Raw genomic sequence first — 24,602 nt, forward strand, 5'->3', positions numbered from 1 at the left:
AAGCGCATTTCCTTGGGCGAAGCTTCCCCTACGCAGCCTGCTGGCATTTCGACTCTTACGAAACACCGCAGTGAAGCATCGCCAAAGTTTCTTCACTCGGTGGGCAGATCGCTGCAAGGCAAACAAGCGTACGCCGAGGCTTAAAACATTGAAGGGGAGATCACGCTAATGTTTGTTTGCAAAGCAATATTATCACGCCCGTCTCTTGTGCGAGAAAACTAGCCGGAAAATGGCGCATCATTGAGGCGTCATTTCGCGGCGAGATTTTAAGACAAACGATTGATAGAATCTTTAAAGAATATATCAGAAATTTTGATTGGTTATTTTGTCATAACAGTGATATGTGATTTTATAATAATAGCATGTCATTGGGGGTCATTTCATTCAAGCTTTTTGCCTCGAAGGTCTAATTAGTAGACGGAGTAACTAACATTATACTAAACTATTAAACTGGTGATCGGATAGATTCTTAACGCAGACAATTCTGTTGTTGAAGCTCGATGCGATTTTGCGCTGTGCATACACAATAAACAGTGATTCGCACGGGGGGTATAGGGGTCACTAGATCACTTCTAAGCCATGGTGACAGCGTTTTTTCGGAGGTCGAAAAGTGCAAAAGATTCCCACGTGCTGAAAAAAAAAAAGGTTCCAGGTTAGTTGCTGCCACTCTACTGCAGGATTTCGTTCATTGTGCGCAAGGCTTTAATCGCATTCATAGGTATAGAACAGCATGACAAATATTGTCACTTACAAACGTTTTATATTTTCTCTCCGCTTGTAAACACTTGGCAGCAGCGTTAATGTGGGTTATGTGGCATGACGTTTCTGAAGAGCCGACATCCGAAGTTCTCTAGAATACATTTTACCCAAGCCATTTTACCCAAGAAGTTGTTTAGTAGTAGTAGAGTAGTATAAACCTTTATTCCGCAACACGAGAAGGGGTTCAGAGATTGGGGTGCAGGTGGTGTTCATAGGTTGTCATTTCCTTTATACACAGTTTGCAGGTGTTTATCCTGGCAGGGACAAATGGGACTCACTGTTCCATCCACCATTGTGTAGGATCATTCACAGTGCAGGCCCAAGTGAAGATGCGCTAAAAAGGCTAAAAAGGGATAAATAGGGACATCGCTCCTGCAGCAAGAACATCCTTTCCTCGACTGCATAGTGGGACTTCCTCTGTTAAACCATGGTTAGTTGCAAAGAAACGAACTTTTGTGTCATGGGTAGTCAACTGTCCACTATGCAAAAAGGATGAAGCCATTGAACATGTTTTGTTTGACTGTTGGGCTGTTCTTTCTTTTTTTTTTTTTTGGAATGCCCTCCAAAGAACTCTTAAGAAGCATTTTCCCCATGACCCTCGCGTCATCAGTTATCTCTCGATTGAAAACGAGGACTGTATTTCATATGACCTTGTAATGCAGTTGGACCTGCATAGTACATAGAGAATCAGAATGGCGGTGCGTCACGCAGTTTTCGGAAGACATACTTAAGACTGCTTACATATAGGAATTCGAATGCATTACTTTCCTTAGGGTGAAACGTTTTCGAGTGGGGTTTAAGATGCAATAAACTACATCTGCCACTATTGTATTTCAACAAGGTTGACGACTGGGCACGTTGGTATGGGTTCATACTTAACCAGCCAAAAGACGAGACACAGCAAAGAGGAGGACAGGACAAGGCTGGACTATCAACTGAATGTTTAATGATCAGAAGAAAACAACGAAGACTCCTTCCGAAAAGCTCGCGCACAACCCAACCGGTGGAATGGCAGGACATTGGGAAGAAGATGAAGAAGAAAATTCAAAGTCGTTAGTTAGGCCTTGACTTTGAATTGGCTTTGAATTTTCTTCTTCCTCTTCTTCCCAATGTCCTGCCATTCCACCGGTTGGGTTGTGCGCGAGCTTTTCGGAAGGAGTCTTCGTTGTTTTCTTCTGATCAATAAACATTCAGTGGATAGTCCAGCCTTGTCCTGTCCTCCTCTTTGCTGTATCTCGTCTTTTGGCTGGTTCAGTATGAACTATATTGTATTTAGTGTGTGTGTGTTTACTTATTCGATATAGACTTTCATGCTTCATGCAGCATGTAGGATCCGTTATCTCAAAACATTGGCGTGGAGGCTTGTAATTATATAGGTGTATATGCTGCCGATTCCAATATTTGTTGTGACATAGCCTAGTACTTGATTAGCAGATGTATGGCACCACCCGCAACTCTGTACGATGAACGGTTCCATCAAAAGTTTGATACATATCTCTAGAAATATTCACCATACATAGGCCCGCCATTCAGGAATTTATATAGGCGAATAAGAGTAGAGTTTTGCAAATGTTACTGTCGACGTTTCCTCCCGAACAGGTACAGTAGATGATCTGCCGAAATATTTACGTTTTTCATCCTATAAAGTACTATAATATGTAGCTTATTCATGTTTATCAATCTATAAGTGGCACCTAGAGGTTAATATATTCCAGATGTATACAATGTCTGACCCATAGCTGTTGCCTCTGTTTAAGAGCGCGTCCTCAAAGAGTATTCGTGAGTCGCTACATTAAGGATTTCTACATACAAAGCCATCATTAATCATAATATAAATGGTCCCTTAATACTGGCTTGAAACTCAAAACATCAATATTTGCCAAAGTGTAATACTACAGTCTTTGGCGGAGCCCATAACATTCTTCCCATAGTCGATGGGGAATTTCCTTCGTGATTACCTCATCAATCCTTCGTCAAAAAAAACTGGCTTTCCCTCAGCATTTATTACTATGCGACAGAGCACCCTCTAAAGGCGGCAATGAAATAAAGAGAAAGCTTGATCGCTAAATGAAGAAGCGTGCTAACCAATAAGTCATGACCAGTGCGAAAACAAAAACACAGCAGGAAAATGATGCAAAGATTTATCAGTATTATGGTGTTTGATTTTCCTTAGCGTGTTTTCAAAATTATATTTGTACTGTCTGCTTGCAGTGCATCGCGCTTATCAGTACAGAAGCGGTGATAAGGTTGCCACGCTGAGTTTCGTGGCCGTAATTATAATTTGCGTTTTTCTCTCTCCTTAGCTTAAGCCAAATTTTAAAGAAAATTATCTAAATAAAGTCACCACCTTAAAGCATTCTGTCGAGGAGAAACAAAATAGGGCAGCGGACTGTTTGTACGCGCTAGTTACTTGCGTAATGATTCAGGCGAGAAAATTACATACTCGTAAAAGAAAGATCAAAGCTAAAAACGTCACCGTGAAGCTCACAAGGTTACGTCACTCCAACTGTCTCGATCACTGCGCTTTCGCTTGTTTTTGTTACTTTCCTTTTGAACTGGCTCTTTCCCTCGGGATTAAAAGAAGGCGAAAATACACTATACAAAAGCGAGAAACTACAGATGGCAAACAAACGGTAAGCAGCTACTATGCAATATATCGCAAGAGCGGAAGTTCTCTTGGCTTCTATCAGATGGCGACGTGGGCGGCGGGGAGGTTAGGCGCGCGTGCATTGCACGAAAGGTGAGAGGAGGAGCCGCTGACTTCGCGCCTCACTGCGCATGCTCTGCGCCCTTCGTTTCCCCTCGCTCCCGCCCCGGTTGATCCTCCCCTCTCGCGCACTTTCCCCCCGTGCTCGGAGTGAGGGACGACCTCCTTCCCATCGCGGGATGCTGACTCGTAGCAAGGCTAAAGCTTTAGCGTTTGGCAGGGGCCAGGGTGGTCGCCTCCCTCTCCTCCCCGAGCAGGCGGTGGCGCCCGGCGCGACATCTTCCCTCATCCGCCGCCGTTGCTCCTCGCTGCCCGGAGGGCGAAGAAAGGCGCGCGCGACGCTGGGGGAGCAAGACGCGCGGGCACGTCTCTCGTTAGTCGAGGCCGGCGTCCTGGGGCAGCCGCCGTACGCTGAAACGCGCTCCCTCCCAAGGAAGAAGACGCGTGCTACTGTATCACTCTTTTGCAAGCCATCTTCGACCAGTATCGATGTCGTCAAATTTTCTGTGAGTGCATTGGCCCAAGTGCAAGTGTGCGGACTCTGTGCAGTGAGCAGAACACTGTAGTGGTGCTGGTGGCGGTTTTCTACTTTCGGCGCTTCGAATGTGCTCTCGTGTTTGGTACTGAGTTGTGCTTGTAAAAGCGAAATATCGCTTGAAATGGGAGGACCGAATTTCTGCACTGCCTGTAAGCGGCCGTAATTCGCCTTGTTTCTCAAGAACACATTTATGGTGACCTTGACTGAAGTAGCAAGTAAATCCAGCATTTTCACAGCGGAGAGGAAACATTTTATTTGCAATCGCTTATCTCGTGCACACGTGTGTTCTGAACATATCACTGACATGCAGATGCAGTGAGCTTCCGGCCAGCTTTCTTAGTGGTCATCAAGAGGCATTTTCTGCTTGACATTATCTAATCTATCCCTGGATTCGCGTAAACAAAATATATCAGCTACTGATACATAACAGCACAAAGGTTAAATAGAGCCTTGCATTGTAGCGCTTTCGGCGGACGCCTCGGAGTTGCATCATAAGCACGTGGTTAGCACCGGCCTGGCGGGATCAATACTTTGTTCGGCAAAGAGAACGGTTTGTGTGAAGGCGCTTTTTTGCTTCCGGCTGATGTAATTTTTGTTGACCTCTAATCGCTTCTAGTCGCAGAGGCATAATCCAGGCATTATAAAAAAGTAATTTCCTTGTATTTCCTTGCTATATTTCATTTTTAAACTGGGGATGACAATAGAGAACGCATGAATAAGGAATTAACTAAGCAGATCTGCTTTATAGATCAGTGGGGTTGTTCCAAAGGCGCTGGGAACAGAAACTGAACGTAGCTCACAGGCTTTCTAACGACTTCACCATAATGGTCCACTACAAAGATGAAGATGCCAAACCCAGGTTACTGGGTAAAACTCAAAATGTGCTACCCTCACTTGGAAGGCTTTTTGATGCTTGAAAGGTGGCTCTGGCATCCCTCAGAAGAGCAACCTTCGTAGAGCCTGTAGTTTCAGCGAGCAAGCTTCTCGGTGCAACGACGTTTCGGTGCCACATTCCTTTCTCCTGCGAGAAATGGCAACCATGCCGATGGAAGCGCCGGAGAAACCGGGCTTAGTAGCGCCGTGCGCACTCAGCTCACACTGACTCATGCCGTCCACTTCGGTGCCGCGGCGAACATGGACGGTGTGGACAGTGGCGGCCGTCCGAACTGAGCTGGACGTTCACTCGCCGGCGCTTGTAAGGAGGACAGGACGACAGTGGTGGGTGCTGGTGGCCGCGGTGGTGTCGTTGCTGCTGCTGGCGCCTCTGCCTCAACAGCCGGCAGCCGCCGCAGGACTGCCGCTGCCCACGGAGCCTCAGTCCACGAGCTGGCTTGCCAGGACCCGTAGGGACGGTAGGTTATACTTATATTTCTTCCACTGCTATTGCATTAGGCCGAGACGAATAACTGATTGATGTCATCAATGCAGCATATCTTCCGACGTGAGATCAGCCCTTAGATGCTTTATACATTAAAATAACAGTAATGCCATAGGAGACGTTGGCTTTGTATGGCAATGCATTCACTGCCACGGGTGTCACACCTCGGCCCACCACTAGCCAGAGTTGCTGTCAGCACTCTGAGTCAAGAACTAAATGTGCGATTAATTTAGGAATGATTTCGTTGCCTCCATGTCGTCTCGACAGACAACCTTTACTCCCGCAGGGACTAATATCAAAGGAGTTAGCCACATTAACTCTCAACGCAGGCTAGCCATTCATCATGGGAACTAATTAAAGCTGATAATTCGATGTAACCTGGTTTCGATTTCGTATGTGCGGTGCACAGTGCGGTATGGAATATATTTAATTCTAGGCCAACCAAAAAAGCGCCACGTAAAGTTGAGAAAACACAGCAAATGACTGACCTACAAATGAACTTTTATTCGCGAGAGCGGATGCATATACTTACCGCCATCGTTCGAAAATAAACAGAAGGGCGGAATTAACTACATAACGCCTGCCCCATCAGTTCGCCGCTAACGCCAGAATTTCAGTTTTTTTGCACAATATTATCATGAATAGTTGGTATACATAGCCGTGCCCTTGTTCGCACGATCACAGCCGCCTCTACAATTTCCTTGACAAGCCTATAAATTTGAAGCACAAAATTGACGGATTATTTAAATGATTCCCTGTGCCCATTCTTGCTATTATGTCTGTCTCTGCGGTCTCCGTGCACGTTAAAGAACTCCTGGTGGTCGACATTTCCGAATCTTCTAATACGGCATCTCTCACAGCCTCAGTGGGACGTACCATACCATAACATTCTTTCTGTATTGTCAGACCGTGTGCCCATCCGACTCTCACCGGACGTTCATTTCGTGTTTTTGTTGAATAACAGCGCTTTCCACTTTCGCCAACGTAATGATTTCCACATGCAAAATGTATCGTGCAAGCAACTCCTTCAAGCAGCTAACGTACCCTTTTTGTTGTGATTGTTGCTTAAGTGAACTTTATCTTCATTTTATTATTTACACAAATAATATGAAAGGAAAAGTACCTGACAAGCCGGACTGGTGCTCCTTATTCACATGGTTAGAGGAACCATTAGAGTTGACGACTGACAAATGCTGGATCTCATCCTCATAAGCCGGGAAAGTTTGTTTTCCGAGTTGAAGGCTCATATTTGGGGCTTAGAAAACTGCACACAAAATTTGCGCGATAGCCGCTCTTGTTCGGGGTATGAAAGCTTATCTATGTACGATATTGCCACAACCTTTTCGTTTTCGTTTCTCGCTGTATGTTCGTTTCTTGCTTTCTGTAATTTTTCATCATAGCTTCAGTGTGCTTCACGTGTAAGGATCTGGTGAAGGCGCCCTCGGTAACCAAAACCGTTTCGGAAAGCCTGCTGAACCTCAGCACGCGTGACTACTCGAAAAAATCCTCACGGATGCACCTCCAATTAAGGAACGTTTTTACAACATGAATGAGTTAGGCATTTTATTTAGTTTTGAATAATCGGTGCTATGAAACATCTTTTTAGACTTCAGCTTCAATGGGCACCACAGGCGATCTGACTTGAAGATGATTTGTAGTCTTTACAATGACACGAGACATATTGAGCTCTATCCATTTTTACATAAGGCAGGAGATATACAATGTAAACAACCTATTCAAGGCGCGACTCTCCATGGTAAAGCTGTGGCAAAGCGCAAGGCGCCTGTGTACTGTTCTATGTCCGTGCACTTTAAATAATCCCATGTTTTCGCAATTACCCAGAACTCTTTGCTACCGTGTTCTTTATAGCCTGAGTCGATTTAGGGTGTTAAAACCTATAAAGCATAAGCCAATATTTTTCAGACGTCTACCCTGTTATACGTTATTCCACAGCTATAACTGCTAGTGAAGATGGATCTTAATGAAAAAATAAATCAAGAGACTGCCGAGAGAAAATGAAATTCAAATCCATTTCACTGGACGCTTTGCTCGTGAATGTCTCTGCCTATTATCATGATTCTTTTTGTGGCGCGATGCGCAATACCTGTCGCCAGTGGGCATCAGTGATAGCGCACCACTTTCCAACTGTCTTATGATGAGAAAGGTTGTGTTTTCACATGCGAAATGAAATTGAGTAATGCAGTGTTATAATACTGATATTGCGTTACGGACGAGACAACCGCAAAACTTCAGTTCTCAAAGCAAAAGCAGACAAACAGACTCGCATTCATAGTAGCCTTCATAAGGTGGCTGGGAGGAATAGCGGCAGTCAATGCAATGTACCCTGGCAGTCCACGATACCAACTCCAGAATGCACATTGAGTAGTTTCTATTAACTTATTGTAATGCTGCATCGTGTAGAGCGAAAAATTCGAAACGAGAAACGATACGCAATGTGTCTATCTTATCGCTAAGCGTGTTACGCAAGCATTGAACTAAGTTCTTCCACCGGGGAACTTATTCACCGATTGCCGCCACCTATATTGCAAAACTGTGTGGTGTGCGCTCCGTAGGATTTCGTTAGCATGCGACGCATCCTTCTTTCGGAACACACAGATTAGGCTCAAAACGAATACATCAAACAAAAAGTATAACGATACTGAAAAGATTCGCTAAAGGTTGGTTTGGCTTAAATTAGTAGCTTACGCCTTTTGGATAGATATCATTCAGTAAAAGCGAGATGGCATCACTTTAGGAACGTCTTAATATTATTCCAAAAAACAAAAAACAAAGAATAGCACTGTATTACGCGCTAAAAGCATTCACCTTCGGCACCGGGTTGAATGGCGTGCACTTTTAAGATCGTTCTTTTCGCACTGATGCAGCTGACAACACGAGAGGCCCCAGTCACCAATTTTGCCATTCATTGTCTGTCTAATCCTTTCATGCTGTTGTTGGCAAATCGTAGTCAAATCGGCGAACACGTTACAACACGTGTTCGCCGATTTCGCAATTTTTTTTCCGGTGCGTGGCCTTTGTACGGTGGAAGCGCTGACAGTAATTGTGCCATAGACAAACTAAAAACACCTAAGGTCACGAGTGCGTTTTGATCCCTCGGTAGCGCGCAGAAACCAGCTTCACTGGCCTCTGCATTAGACCGCTGCGTCATCGCCACAGCCGAACATCACGCGTGTGTTAACTGCCATTCTCTCGCGCATGTCGTCATATCCGTCAACTTTTATCCACGCCTAATAGTTTCCGAACTCACAGCTACAGCACTGGCCTCTTAAGGTGCATAAGCGGCTCTTACGGTAAAATCACCATGCAGTAACTGATTCGCCGATCTTATAGTTAAGCCTGGTTACGCTGCTTAATCATGAAACCCAAAAAGTTAAGGCATCTTAACTTCAAAAAACAAGCCCTGAACCGAAAGAGGAACGGAAGTAAAAATCAAAGTTCTTGCGTATCTAAGTCCTTTTTTCATATAACCGCTATAAATTGTTGATCTTTTTAAGCCGTGCAAGCACTATGACAGGTGCGATGCGACCATTCAATATTATGTCCTATATGCGCAACTTCATTTTAGTGCAATTTGCTGCAAGCATGTTCAATCTTCTGACGGTCGTAGCAGGTCTGCTTGATATGAGACATTTTCGAGAGTCAGCTGGTCTAATGATGGCTGCAAACACTCTTTCTAAACAAGGAAATTCAAAACGTTACCAGCGGAGGAAGTTGGAGTCTCTGCGAACGGCTAACCGCTACCATCTACACAGTGAGGTGTGCATGTAGTTCATGTTAACCGTCTCATATTTACACTTTTCGCGCTATATGTTGTTTTTAGCTGTGTGAAACTCTCTTTCACTCAAAAAATTTGATCTAAACTGTGGATTTATTTTCACAATAATTAATTAGAACTTTGCAACAATAGAGGTAACGTGGTACCGAGAAGAGCGCGCCGTGCGCTGCTGCATACTCGGTGGCTGTACCTCTGCTCTCCTGGACCACCCCACAGCACTGGCAGAAAAATATAAAAAGGAGAACAGGTCTGAATTATGATATTTGCTACTCCTTAATGAAAGGTCAAGAAAGGACGGAGTCAACTGATATAAAATGTTCACAACGCTAATTTCCCATGCGCTTTATATTCCGAGGTATCACAAACACCATTACGTCATATGTAAAATTAAAAGCGCAAAAACGATGAGTTAAACACAATGTCAGCGATTGCTAGGTGTATCAGCCGTCGGCCGGTGCCGTGTATTGCTTTTAGTCAGCTGCCTCTAGGCGACGCAGACGGGTAGAACTGAATCAACTCTGCAGTCTCGAATGTCACTTTGAGGGCGCTATCTGTCCAGTCGACGGCTGTTCCCTTCAACCCAATTCTCTTCAGTCTCCTTCCCTGCCTCGCATTCGATTCTGATTCTCTTCTGGTCACCTTTGGTTGCGCAATAACAGCTGTTCTGAAAACCTTCGAGCATGCCTAAGCACGAACACCTCAGAAACTCTAAAATGCATGCAGAGAGCGGGGTGTTTCACAGACAAAGTTCAATAGACACATTTTTTACAGGGACTGTCTACTTAACCAAAGATATCACACTAAAAAACAACTTACGGGTTGCATATTCTGAAGCGCATCCCAAGTATACACAATCAGTGCATCGGATCGTAGGAAGTACATGTCTCTTCGGTGTAGGAACGCCATCCTCGGTAGCTCCTTCCAGTGTTGTGATGAATGTAGCGTAACGGCTTGGGCCAAACGTTGGAAGAAGTGTGTACTGAGCACCCTTTTGCTCCCAATAAAAACCTAACACAACCGATGCTAGTTCGAGTTTAATAACGCATCCGAACAACAAACCGCGTCTTCCGTTCTTGCATGGGTATATGTTATGCAGACATAACACGACATTGGTAAACACGGTCACATTTATCACGGTGATGGAAACAGATTACATTTTTTTCGGAAACTGCAAGAAACACGAAGGGCGCAATGTTCTCCTCAGATGCGCAATACCAGTTTAACTGGTGATGTGGGATGAAACTGTACCGCATCCACTGAGAACTTGTGCATAAGTTTTGTGCAGTTCTTGACGCAACAACGCTTCTGGGGCATCACTTTGGTTCTTTTTTTTTTTTTTTTTTCATTATTATTACTCGAGCAGCACCAACTGGATTAACGCACACACATGACGAGCCCGGCATCTTCTATTGACATGGTGGCAAAAGCAGTCCGCTGTTTTAGTCAAAAACAAAAAAAAAAGAAAGTCAGGGTGGGCAACTTCACTACGAGAAGAGATATGGCAGTGGCCGACTCCATTTCATATCCCATTTCCAGTGAGCGGTCCCAGCGGTCAAAAATGCGGGTTCTTTGTTTTCAACATTGCCTTTCTACCAGATGCAATCCGCCCCCACGCTAACAACCAGTTAGCGTGGGGGCGGATTGCATCTGGTAGAATTGCATCTGACTTTCTTTTTCTGCTGAATGCAATGCGAGATCTCTGGATAAGTTTCCCATAGAGTGGTGCATGCTGAAACAAAATAGAGAACCTATTACGGTAAAATGAAGGCATGTCTAAAACGTCTGATGCAATTTTCCAGCAGTCTGTGGGAATTAGTTTTTTTTTTTTTTTCGTCTGCCGAGACACACACATCGTAAATGTATGTTTCCTGTATGCGCGAGCAGGCTGCCGAAAAATGGGCCTAACGCTAAAAATACTCAAATTGGCAAGCTAGCACAAACATTATCTCATTATGACGGGAGTATTTCATCAAGCATTTAGGAAATAGATTGCATGAATGCGAAGGCCCCATGATATGATGAAATCAACGGCGCAGAATTCAAGACTGGGCGAACGCATACTAATTGAAAAAAAAAAAATAGAGCAAGAGAACAGCCGAATGAATAAGAAACGTTTTTAGATTTCTCGCTAGAGTAAGCCTACAGTGCGAAACTGCTGAAAGAGAATTTGTAGTCAAAAGGTCAGCCTTTCTAAATGGGGAACCAATTTTACGGCTCAAGGTAGCCGGCGAAAAACGCACTTTCTCGCTAGACAAGACGTCGCGGTGATGTTGTCCGAGAAAACCAGCCCCCAAGGAAGTTCTCAGTTATTTCTTGTAAATTAGCTGTCAGGTGCAGGGCGCGCTTGCCTAAAATTGGATTGCAACATTTCGAGAAGCAGGAACAATTGATTATTCTGATCGAAACTGAAACGGACCTGGGGAACTTTGTTGCGAAACCAATGGACTCGGGAGTGAAATTTGCAGTGCGAGAACAGCCTTGATCTGCCTGCGGTCAGGAGCGGTGCGGTTAAATTGTGTGCCTAACAAAGGCGTACAGCGTTCTTGGCGGGAAATCACATGAAAACGGTGAGATGGAATGCGATATGATATAATATATAAAAAAAAGCGAAGTTTCCAGCTCGTCTGCTCAAAATGGCTAAAAGATTGCAAAAGGACACTGCAAGTGATTATGTGGAAATGTTTCGACTTAAAGGAGCCTTTCTTGCTTGTTTGTTTTCTTTCAATCTTTCTTTCTGTTTGCTTTCTTTCAGTCGTTCTGCTTTCTCAACCAACAGCTTTCTCTGCGCAACACACATAGAGGGTGTACGACTCCTGCATGAACAGTACATCGAACGAGAACATTCCAGAAACCTTCTTCTTTTAGTTACTTTTAAAGACAAAATTGTCTAGCAGTCGCAAATTGACCCTTAACAACGTCCTATTATTGAATATATACATGTATGAAGTCAATATGTTTTCATAGTCTTTCCAAGGTCGTGTCGAACAGAAATAAAGCTACTTGAAATTCAATATGAGGGAAGCTTTCTTTTTTTTTTTTTTTTTACTCACCGAAGTATCCAATGGAATCGAATGTTTTATTCTCACCTTTACGCCGATCACGTAAACAGGCACCTTAATGTCTGAATAACAACTGAAATTATGTTCCGAACACTATTTCTTGTACCAACAAAAATCACAGCTGTACTCAAATTAACACAACAAATCTTTTCTTTTTTTACCTAAATAACGAAATGTTAATTTCCGCTTACTCGTGTTCCTGGTTACACTGGAATATACCTTTGCTTCTATTTTCCCGCTAAAACATGTGATTTATCCTGAACTTTACCAAACCGTATGTGGATCTAGTCGCGTAAGGAAATATTCTAACGACTTCCGGCCCTTGCGTCTTGCGCATTAGGCTAATCGCAGGGTAGCTACGTCTAAATAATACATTCCATTTGAAGAAGAGCTGGAGGCTGCCTTCGTGCTTTCTGGCTTTCATTTCATTCTTTTTTTGTTTTTCTCTTCTTTTCATGTTATGCTCGAAAACCGCTATCTTGTAAATGGAGTAGAAGACTTAGTTGGAGAAGCAGACAAACTTGCACTGTTCTCCGTTTGCAAGCTAGCACTTTTCAGACTTAAGGAGAATACGAACGGACCCAGGCCTTTTTGTTGTTGTTGCTGTTGTTGTTGTTCTTGTGTTGTCTAGGCTCCATTTTCTTCATTGTTTTTCTTTTGCTCTTTTATTGTCAGGATATTTATAGTATATGCAGTAGAAAGCCACATGAGTAACGCATGACTATAGAGCAAAACGTCTTCTCAGACTATTGAGATCAATTACAATTGCACTGCATTATTTCAGGTATTATTGATATCGGATCTTCATAATGAGCGATGGAACCTGAACCTACCTGCGGTGAGCTTACGAAGAGAGTAATTTAGATTTGGCATTAAAGATCCTTCAAGCTTACATTTATATTACAAGCCACATCAAGAAACGTACCCCCAGTTTGAATGCGTACACAGCTACAAGTAGTACTGACGAGCAAATGCTAGTCATTTTGATGTAAATTGATGTCAAAATATGAGGTCGCATTGCTTATGACAAAGATTGAGTGCATATAAAAAGCGCAAGACTTACTTTTATTCCTTCTTACATATAACATGTGTTCATAAATATGTCCAAGGGGGAGTTTTAACAGTATTTATGCGAACGTAAAACATAAAGCAGCAGTGAGAACTACTTCTTTAGTGTGGGTATAAGAGGCAGTGGGATATGTGCACTTATAAGTCGTATATCGACAACCCCGTGCATTTATATTTCCAATCCACTCCGTGCTCTCCGACTCTCCATAAATTAGACATAGCAATATATAGAAATTAAACAGCGAAAATTCAGCAGAGACACTTAAAGCTACAGGCGTGCAGGAATGCGAAAGCTTCATAGTCAAAAAAGGGAATGTTGTTGAGTGAGGTTTTCGAGATGTATATTTCTTTCTTCTCGTATTATATTCGATATATGTGTTCGCGTACTGGACGTAGACCGACATGCTCCGCGCTGCTTCCGGGAGCCCTAATCGTCGAAACCTCAGTTTGAAGGCGTGAGGGCGCTTCATTTAGAGGTACATCTATCGTCGGTTCGAATCTTTCTCAAGCTAACATCCACCTTGGTCTGCCGATAAATGGTATGTTACAGAAAATCGCCTGTTTCCGCACAGAACGCTGTGCAAGGAGCAGTTGCGTCACAATGTTTGTACTAATGCCGGGAAATTTGACGCCACGTAGAGAAAGGTTGAGGGTCACCGGAGAAGAGGTAGGCAGCCAACGCGGTGGTTAGATGGCATCCTCTAAGCGCTGCAGATGAAGTTATGTGATGTTAGGAAGATAGTGAGAGACCGGAAAGCGTGGCGTGATATGGTCCATAGGGTCACGAAGAGTCGGACACGACTGAACGACTGAACTGAACTGAACTGAGAGATCAGTCAGGGATGTAGAACGAGGAAGTGGTAATCACTGCTTAGGCACTGCCACCCCTCTCCGCACTCTCTGGTGGCATTCGACTGCGTGGCCTGTCTGCGTTATGACGTCATCTTCAATGGGTGCCAACGAGTGTTCACAGCATCCACAGCAGAAGTTTTCGCATAACAGGACTAATCAGGCTTTCGCCGTAAAAATGTGCAGTGTGCGCCCCGTCATGACGGCTGAGCGGGTAAGGCGGCAGAATACGGAGTCGGGAAACCGGATTCTATCCTGGTTGCGGCGGCTCCATTTCGAAGGAAGACAAGCGCCATCAGAATGCAAGGCACCCGTGTATTATGAAGTTAGTGAGCGTCAAACAAACCCAGGCAGTGGAAATTATCTGGAGCCTTTCGCTACGGTGTCGATCATAACCTAAGTCGCTTTGCGACGTTAAACCTTCTAACCAGACCTCGGTATATGGGTCGACATTTTCTTCTGAAAAGCACACATAAGCGTAAGACTAGTGCATGAATATCGTTTGGCCAGAAATTGAACGTGCAAAAAGGTTATTTCCTTTAATAATAATATACTGGCAAAATTTTTTACAGTCTTATATATTTCCTCCACGATGTCACTTTGGGTAATATAAAGCTAATTAACACTTTTTTTCAGTAGAGCAGGCGTCCCGAGTTTCTGTCTAACAAACACAAACCACTTCAAAATTATTGATGAGAGACGCTTTTCACTCGCCAAAGTTTTTTCTAGAGAATCACAAGTAATATATTGGTCCCTATCATTATGGCCTTTAACCTAATCAGGTCTTTTTAAACTAGACTATATTCTATCATCATCTTCGAGCACCCCATTTCGATAAACCACGTAAATGACACCTCTATCCAAATTAAGACAAAACACATTTGGTTACTTGAAGATCAAGATGTTGAGTTCCGCTTATTCGCGTTCAGCGTAACGCCAGAATACATATGTGGTTCTACTTTATCAGCAAAACATTAGGGTTTTAGTGCCAGGGCACAAATCCGGATGCTCAGAGCCTAGCAGACTTGTATACCGTTTGTATATCCGAACACTGAGGCATGAAATATTAGGCATGAAAAAAGTTCTGTCGTTACTCTAGATGGATGAATTCATTATTCGCATGCGTTTACACATAACCGCAAGAAAGTGCCTACTGTGTAATCTACGCGGGAATCCTCTGTTAAAGACATAAAGCTTTCCTTTGTAGTCCCATGGCTGTACTTTGCTGGATTCCAGTGAGCAAATACTATGTTACCACAAACATACTCGGTCTGTGGATATGTTCGCCAACGTTATTGGACTAAGAACCATTTCAGATTCGTTTAGTGGGTTTGAACATTTCGTACAAGCCTCAACCGTCGTACCTATTTGTCCTTCGTTTAGGAACCATCGCTAGCGACACAGACAGAGGACGAGACAAAGCAAACAGAAGATTTTGTTTCATCCTCTGTCATCTGTTTCTTTCGTCTCATCCTCTGCCTGTGTCGCAAGCCCTGGTTTTTAAACGATGGATCACCAACTCGTCCAATCTTCAGTTCTGCAGTACCCCATTTGTGTCTCAGAAAAAGTGCACTTTATTTACTCTACAAAACTATAACTAAACGTGGGATTTTCTCCACAAGAGAGAGAAAACAACTGCGCAAATATAAAACCGATACCACAAGCCTTTCGCCCACCTCTAGCTCTCAGATCTAGCAATAAAAATGCACGTACACGGACGGGGTGGTCGCCCTGGTCGCAGCAGACACGTCCATTACACCAGTTTCTTTATTTAAACACACCCACCACCAAGCTGACGGACTGGAGCAGAGGCCCACGAAAGGTGGAGCCTGATCACAGAACCTCGCCAGGTGGAGCATAATTGTGATGTCTAAATAATTGCTTAAGTACTTTTTTATTCGTTTCGGTAAAACAAATGGTCTCCTGTGACACGGCTGGGTTAGATGCGACGGTGGCAGTGCACACAGCTAAGCCACCGAATCTACATTGGTCGTGCTTGGGATTTTTGCTATCTTCGCAGTCAGCGCGGCTACCTAATAATAACGTATTTGTAATATAATCACATGAAAGGGAACGCTTTCAGTTATACAGAAACTTGGTTTATCCTGGACTTCATATCCGCCTTGCAGCAACGTGCGAGGCAACTTTTTTTCAGATTTTAGCCAGCCTAACGTTTTAATATGCGCCAAATAATATTATATAATTGATGTATTTATTATTCTCACGGTGCCCAGAAAGGATGGGGCTCAATTGCATTACATCCATATTAACAATTTCAACAGCTTCATACCTTACCATTATAGGTGCGCGAGAACAAAGCGCACATTTGGCGCGGGCGCTTTCATTGCTTGCGTTTTTATGATTGAGATATAGCAAAAAAAAAAAAAAAAGAAAGAGCAGCTTCGATAAATAGCTTAAAGTTCCATTAAACACCACGCATTCGACGATCCTACAAACTTAGTGCTACACTTAATAGAGTAGTCCATCCGATTTTTGTGATTGCTTTTACGACCTGTTGCACTGGATAAACGTAAATATATCACAGCCAGCCGTTATTTGTTTTATACCCTACCAAGAACAAGCACTTGACGCAATATACTATCACTGATGCGCAATATCCATATGCCGAACCATATTTAAGGTAGAAAAAATATTTTCCTTTGTAACTGGACCCAAAAACACATTGTATTTATCAGTTGGAGGAAGGAATGACTCTCACTAACCACCCTTCTTTTCCCATAATCAGTAGAAGTTCAGGAGATCAATTTGAGAGCATGTGCGTACACACTGCATGCATAACAGAGTGCGCGCTGTTTTGCTTCTGCCAACTGATCAACGTTCATAAAGAAATGAAGCGCTCGATGCTGTGTCAGAGCAGAATAGAGTCATGCCACTATTTTGAATATTGTCGGCAAGGTTGCCTTGCTTACCCGGCGAGACTCAGATTACTTGAGCGCTGTAGCAGCTAGTTTTAAACGAGGCGATGACTTGGCCTAAATCAATGTTCAATCCTCTTGCTCACTTTTCTTTGGTATGCCCTATGCAGTGCGACCTAGAACTCACTGTCCTGCAAACGGCGGCTGATTTCTCTGATTTTCGCCTTCCTACAGGTGTTCGCTGATGTGTATTTGCTTAGGGATAACAAAAAAACGTTTTTATCGACAATTAGCTAGAGACATTGAGTGTCATGGCAGCGCTCTCTCACAGGAGAGCCGTAATCTTTCAGGAATAAAGCGTGTGCGTGATGCACGCAATATGCCCATCGATACTCACCAAATGCTTTCGCCTTCGCGCCGCATGGGCGTATCTGATCAACCTAATGAAAAAAAGGGTTCAGTGCGCACGCAGTGAACCAGCTTTATAACCTTGTGCGTAACTAGTGCGTTAGTGTTGAAAGACTCCTTGATGGGCCGACGTATTGGCACACCTTCGGGAGCAAGACGTGGTACAACCTCATTTCCCATAGCGTCTATACAGGTATTGACGGAAAGCCCTTTCGGGACTGGGCACACCACCCAATGGCAGTGAAACACGCCTAGGCGACCATGGGTTACGTACGTAGCAGGTTGCACCCATCTTCCCTAATGGTCATTGTCCTGCAGAATTAGTCGCTGTCGCAAGACGTGAGAGCCGTTCTCGTGGGATTTCGGCGGGGCGGACGTGCGATAGCCCGTCATAGCGGTCGTTCCTGAACCAGGGGCCTGTAATCCTGACTTCCAGCCATTGTGTTGGGTGGTTACACTATTGCAGCCGCTTCAGCGATCCAGATAGTTTTGTTTCCTTCATTTACGTCCGTGGAGGCTTATCGCAGCATCGAGTTTAGGCCAGGGATTAAAACTTATGAACAACCGCTCACTGGGAGTTTTTGACATGGTTGACGTTATAAACCCTTCGATGGTACCGGTCTTCGAGGCTACAGCATGCCAAAGAGGAGTATATACGATCATGTTCCCAGCTTAATTTAAGGACAGAAAGGCCATTCTATCACAATATAGCGTTAGTTGGCTCGCAATAGATTGTAGGATTTTCTTTTTTTAATCAAAAACTGTCAGTCATGCGGGAACACTACGCTCTGCAACTAGTTCGGTGAAATCACTCGGTTAATTGAGATGTCCTTCACTGATAGTATCGCTCAAGCTTAAGAGGTTAGTGCAGCGGCATTTTCTTTTCCTTTGTATCTTGCGTGCAGTGTGCGAATTCATTCTGTGAAAAACGCAGCACCGGCGACCACCCTTCTCGTTCACTGAATCAAAATAACATACTCTGCCTCCCCTCTGAGAGCTGAAAGACTATAAAACTGGAACAAAATTAAAGCAGGTCGTGTTGAGCTCAGTCCATCGATACTTCTCGAATGACGCGGATGGCTCAGTTTTCCGCGTCGAGGCACTTCTCTGGCTACTGTGGGTCCCAGATGGTCTCGGGGGAAGAAAAATGCCGTGAGCGAAGCACAGTTCAAGTTTGAAGACATCAAATGTTTTTTATCACCTACACAAATAACCAGCTGTGCGTTACTACGAAGAAATTTTCTTTTTTTTTTTTTGTCTTTGTATGCCCTAGTTATCCTTTGAAGGCAGTTGTTTGTTCACAGCCCGGCTAAATGTCTACAACACCATAAACGACAGCTAGCGAAACGGAACGACCAAGAAATCTAAGGTTATTAGGCTGGACAAAGACGCGGATGAAAGTTTAGAACTCAAACTTTCTGTAAGGTCATTTCGGTTGATAGCTTTGCTCCCTAGAGGGTCACAAACTGAACCACGCGTATTATCTTAGCTTTTTTTTTATGTCTTTAAAAGACGATGCACTTCTGGGGCAGTAGTTTAATAGTATCGTCTGTATATATATAGATATATGTGAGCCACAGCTGAAGACTTCTTCTAGCATTCTAACTCTAAGGTTGTGGTCGAGTGCCCCTAAATGTAATCACCACAATCTTCGCTACGAATTCACGTAGCTTCAGCTCTAGTTGTGCAGATTCGAAACATAACATACTGTGTACGACAAATATCACTAGTGTTTACCAGTGTAGTGCGAAGCGTATTCCCTGCTCTGCAATTCTGCTGATGCTGAATGAACACACTTACGAAAGCCTGCGTGATTGGAACGATCATTTCATTGAATAGAAAGTCCGAACGCAGTTTCACCCCCTCCTTTAGTGTCGCGCTGCAGACGGTCACTCAAAGAGAGTCGTTATTCACTGTAATGAACTGAAATCCTTGACATCACAGCGCAAGCATCTTCACTACTCGCCGAATATATAGGGTGCAGGTGACATATGTGCTGCGTGATGAAGTGCTTCTCATCTTGTGCAGTCTGAACAGCCAGGCTGCTCTTACAATGCGGCGCAGTCGTCCTCGCGAGACGCTCTCATATCGCTGTCGGCGATTACTCACGCTGACGTATGGCCCACGCGGGCATGTACAAAGGCGGTCGCTGCGGCCTGGGCCCCAAGGGGCTTAGCGCGATTGCGACACGGCTACTCTTACGTAATCAGCTTGGGGGCATGATATTTTGCCACGAAGTTTGAACAACCCTTGACCGGTGGGGCGATAGTGCCCGCTGTCCTGTTGTCATTAATGAAGTGCAGCATGTATGGTCTATTACGGCGGCGAGGTAATGTATCGAACCACTACCGCATCCTTTACTGTGCAGTATGACAATGTGCAACGTATTTTCCCTGTCTAGAATTAGAAGGGATGATTCGACACACTTCCGCTCAAAGACCAATGGGCATACTGGCAATTTTTCACACTAGGCGGCTCTTGCAACGCGCAGAGTGTACAGTCAAGGCACACAAGGAAAGCTTGTCTCTGTACATCCTCGCCTGCGCGTGATCATTCAAATACTGGCTGCTTTCCCATCGACCTATGCAAGACCTCGTTACTGACTTCGTTACTCCCACTAACTATAACACAACGTCAAACTTTTACCTGTGCTGTCTACTTATTTATGTGCTGCGTCGGCCTAGCTATCCCCCCAAGCTAGCATATTAGCCCAACTTTGTCCCATTTTGGGAGCTTAGTCATGCAAGAACACGTAGCTGTTTCCTTGGTACCCCTTCCGTATTGGCAACATTCAATAGTTTACCTGCGATGGACACCGCTTGCGGACGTGCACTTAATTTTCAGATTATCGAAAATAATGAAAACTATTCATAGGCAATTCTACCGTAACGAAATAAGCTTTGACGTGGCGTGCCAAAACATCGAACTAACCTTCCCCCTCACACTGTGCTTATGTTGAGATACCTAAACTTTCATAGGCATTGGCCGAAAGGTGAAGAGAGAATCTTTTAGGTGGAAAGGCGAAGATATTAATTAGGACTCGGTTCCGCTTTACCTAGCTAACGAAAAAGGCCATGGAAATTGTTAATTTTAATGGTCAATCAATCATTCTTTTTTTTTTTAATGTGCTCAGGAGAAACCATGTGGTCTTGGTAATGCAGCACAAATAATAATAAAATACACCAGAAAAACTTTACATTCGGGGATAGAAAGGAAAAGAAGAACGGAATAACACAAAAAAGGAAATTTCGATTGAAAGTATACTAGAGTACAATGAGCGCACTGGCGCATACCAACAAAAACTACTTCAGTGAAGCGACTGACTTGTTGGCCGGCATCAGTAACTTCGTTTAAAAGGGGCTAGTCGACAGGAGAGAAGAGACTGAAGAAACCAGCATAGTCGCCACGTGCATAATTAATTTATTTGATTATCTATATGCATAATTTCTCTATTCCCATCTACAATAGAGACAGCTGCGGGCAGAAGTCTCTTTAGGAGGCTCCAGGGCTAGAGCCCATAGGCTACTTTACAAGGCATGCAACCATAAAAAAGAAAATACGGGTGGCGCAGTGGTTACGACGCTCGACTACTGTTCCCAAGAACGCGGGATCGAATCCCGGACTCGGCGGCAGCTTTTCGATGAAGGCGAAAAAGAAGGCGTCCGTGCGCTGTGCGATGTCAGCGCACGTTAAAGAACCCCAGGTGGTCGAAATTTCCGGAGTCCTCCACTACTGCGTTCCTCATAGCCTCAGCTGCTTCGGGACGTTAAACCCCACAGACCAACCAACCAACGAAAATTTGAAAATATTTATTTTATTACGCTTTCGTACCCGTTCCTTTTTAGGTTTGTTTGTTTGTTTGTTTGTTTGTTTGTTTGTTTGTTTGTTTGTTTGTTTGTTTGTTTGTTTGTTTGTTTGTTTGCTTGTTTGTTTGTTAGCGTTGTAAGTTCAATCGTGGCAAAAATATTGTGTCAAGTTCCGCACACCGGCAGCGGCCTCATAGCACGGAAGGGAAAAAATATTGCCAAGCGAGCAGAGCTTGGTTATCATGTCAGTTGAGAAAAGGGAGCCGGATAAACGTTTTTTTTTTTTTTTCGTTGAGGAGGAAGTCTTATGCAACGGCTTCCGCTCTAAGTGGCCGGGAGCCCTTGGCCTCTGGTGACCTGGGTTGCGTGCTCGATGGCCAGGAATTGGATTTGCGGTTCCGAGCTGAGCATAGCGGTCTCCCACTGCTCACAGGTGGACAGCTAGCTACAGATCCCGCGAAGGGGGGTCTCGTGAACATCTCAATTCCATGTACTAATATTTCGCCTTTTACATGTCAGTTGAGAATTGTCGTTTCGAAAATTGAATCTACACTAAGCGCTTTCCTTGCGCTTATGGGTTACTGCGCCTTCTACAAGCGGCCAATGAAAGCTATTTGCTGTTCCCGTCATCGCCTTCTGAAAATCATTTCTTATTTATTTAGTTTTTATCTTGCCTCCTAAAGTTTACGGCTGTTACATCTAATATTTTTTTTTTTTTTTTTTTGCTACTGCATCTTCTCAACTGACTTCATTCCGCGCGGTAATGCCCATTTATCAACAATCTGCTAGTTTGAAAAGTAGACACAGTTTCCGACCGCGAGTGCCGCTGCAATCCGTAAAGTACCAAATTTTTACCCATCGGAAGCGACGTTTTTTGATACATATGTCCTATGGGAAGTTTCTCAACTGGTAATATTAAAGAGCTCTGTAAGCGACTGACAGATACATACCTCGATTGCGGAGTGGCAAAGTGTACAGAAGGACGGAAGTGCCCTCTTTACTTATACGAAGAGAGCAGTATGAGGCCGGATATTAGCTATCATGGGGAATGACCCAGGGTTTGGCAACCATAGTGGGAGGAGGTTCTCACGTGGCAGAGAAATGCGCGACCTGATTTTGCACTTGCCCAAAAACAGCCTTCCAAGTGGCAGCGGTGGAAGGCGGAGAGCCAATCAGCTCTCACTGATTAATGTTCTGGAAATTCACCTCTTCAATCAAGGAGAACACATAGTGCTATCGAACTCTTGCTCATAACGATAATTATTATTTCCTTTTGTTTGTTTAGAACAGTTTGCGCTCGATTGAGCCGGCGTATTTCAGAAGTGCTTGTTTATCCGATACTCCGACAGATATGTGAATACAAAAGCGATCTAATATCCTTCAGTTATGTTTACCGGACTTCTCGAACCGTTATCTGATATTAAGCACGAACGTACTATAATCCTCGCAACATTTTTTTTTCGCTGACTATAGTTCAGAAACAGGGCACATTCTAACATCGCATATCATGAAGTTGGGATAGGTTTGCGCCAAGTGGACATTTCAGAGCCGCGACGCGGCGAATTTTTTTATCGTTCTCGCAAATATTATATTAGGCGATGAGGTAAACCTCGGGTAGGTTTAGCAGGCTATCAAATCCCGTGTTCGTGCACAGTCTATAAATTAATATATTTATTTCATTCCACTGAGACGTTGGACAGTTCGTTCACTGTCCGCGACAGTTACTAAATTGTACGTGTCTTATGCGTAATATATAATGAGCAAGGCGTTGCTGTAAAGACTGCTTGTTATATACCACCCGATGCAAATCAGTTTGGCCTCATTTTATACCTAAAGGCATATGCTCATATCCTATAGCATCGCACCAGGTTTTACCAGTAGAGTTTACGCCTCTCGCGCCGCTATTCGTTTTCTGTAAATTTTAGCGCAGTTGAGTGCGGATTATTCGTAAAAAAATTCGACTTCTGTATAGTCCGGTTATAATATTGTTCGCTTTGTATATAACTAGGAGTGTGGCTACATTATTGATTGGGGTTTGAACGGTTACTCTTATCACACCCCTAAACAGTATTTGATCTAACCAAAACAGCATACGAGGAAATGTTAGACACATTTTGAAAAGATGTGCTACATCAATGCTAGGGCATCTGTAACCAACAATAAAGCCATTATAAAATAGAAAGGGTGCTCCAATATACAGTGGTAAATGAAAAAATAGAGCTACGAACGAGTCCCTACTTGGAGAGAATAACAGAAGGTTAAAATCATATTGCTGAGTTCTAGCAATAGGCACTCAAGTAAACCTTGTGTAGCTGTTTGAAAGAGGCGCAGTTCGAAGAGTTGACGATGATAATAATAACTTTCGGCTTTTAAGGCGCGAATAAGCCAAACCTTCGGTTACTCCGTCAGCAAGGTTCCAGTAAACCGGTGGGAATCTGCATCAAAGCAGCAAAGTGCAACGCAAATTAGTGGCTTTTTGGTCAAATAATGCTTTTTTTTTCGGCTTGAAACTATATTACCCCCATCATCTACGGCGCGGTTATAGGCTAAAGACCCGTGGGATTGCCTCTAAGTCTTGTGCTGAGGCACCTGCAGTGTTCATTAAAGTTCTACCCATCCGAAGGGGCCAAACCAAGTAAGATATCTGCAGCGCTGGTGATAGATTACGACGCTCACGGTGTGACCCAGGACAAAACTGTTTGGGCTCCTAACTTATATGAAAGCATGCACTTTGTGGCTAGCCCAGTGCCCCCTGTAGAAAGCCAGGTATGTCGCATCACGATTCGATTTACTAGCAGCGTTTAGACCAAGGCTACATCGTATACACTAAAGCTGCAGGTATTTATCTGCAAACCATTCGAAAGTAAAGACTGAGCCTCTAAGAAGGCGACATGAAAAATAATTTTGTGTTTGGAGAACAGCATGCTTACATCTTTGCGCAATGTAATTTTGACGTTCTTTGCTATAAATGCTCCATATGCAAAACTTGTAAATTAATCGTTAAGTTCGGTGTAATCCGCAGGGAATCTCAGAATAATAGCTTGTGGGCAATCTATCCAATACATATCTCCGCTAACAAGTGCAGCCATTTAGAGACATCTAAAATCTTGGCTGCGGTACAAATTTTTTAAATTTATACATTTTAAGGACTAAACATTTATAGCAAGAATGAAGCGCCTTGGCCGCTTTGCAGATGAATACCAGTAAAGAGAAAAGCGAAGGAGTAAGGAGTAAGGAGTGAAAAGCAGCTTATCAGATAAACCTTTAATTTCCGTCTGCATTAGCGATGTTGACCTCTCTTTATATTTTTACGCGGTTTTCATATAGGGGCGGCTGTTTCTTCGTGCGCATTGTAAAA

The 24,602-nt window shown here is 43.7% G+C and overlaps 1 protein-coding gene across 1 annotated transcript in view; it reads left to right on the forward strand.

Annotated features, from left to right (window-relative positions):
- The first annotated feature begins 5,109 nt into the window (after positions 1 to 5,109).
- LOC146185492 (uncharacterized) overlaps positions 5,110 to 24,602 on the forward strand; it is a 193,783-nt gene continuing 174,290 nt past the window's right edge. The window contains exon 1 of the mRNA XM_084607840.1: positions 5,110 to 5,356. Within this exon, the coding sequence (XP_084463966.1) occupies positions 5,110 to 5,356 (247 nt within the window). The remainder of the gene's footprint in view (positions 5,357 to 24,602) is intronic.

This window comes from Amblyomma maculatum, chromosome 6 (assembly GCF_055883805.1).
Source record: "Amblyomma maculatum isolate TAMU_Amacu chromosome 6, ASM5588380v1, whole genome shotgun sequence".
Lineage (NCBI taxonomy): Eukaryota > Metazoa > Arthropoda > Arachnida > Ixodida > Ixodidae > Amblyomma > Amblyomma maculatum.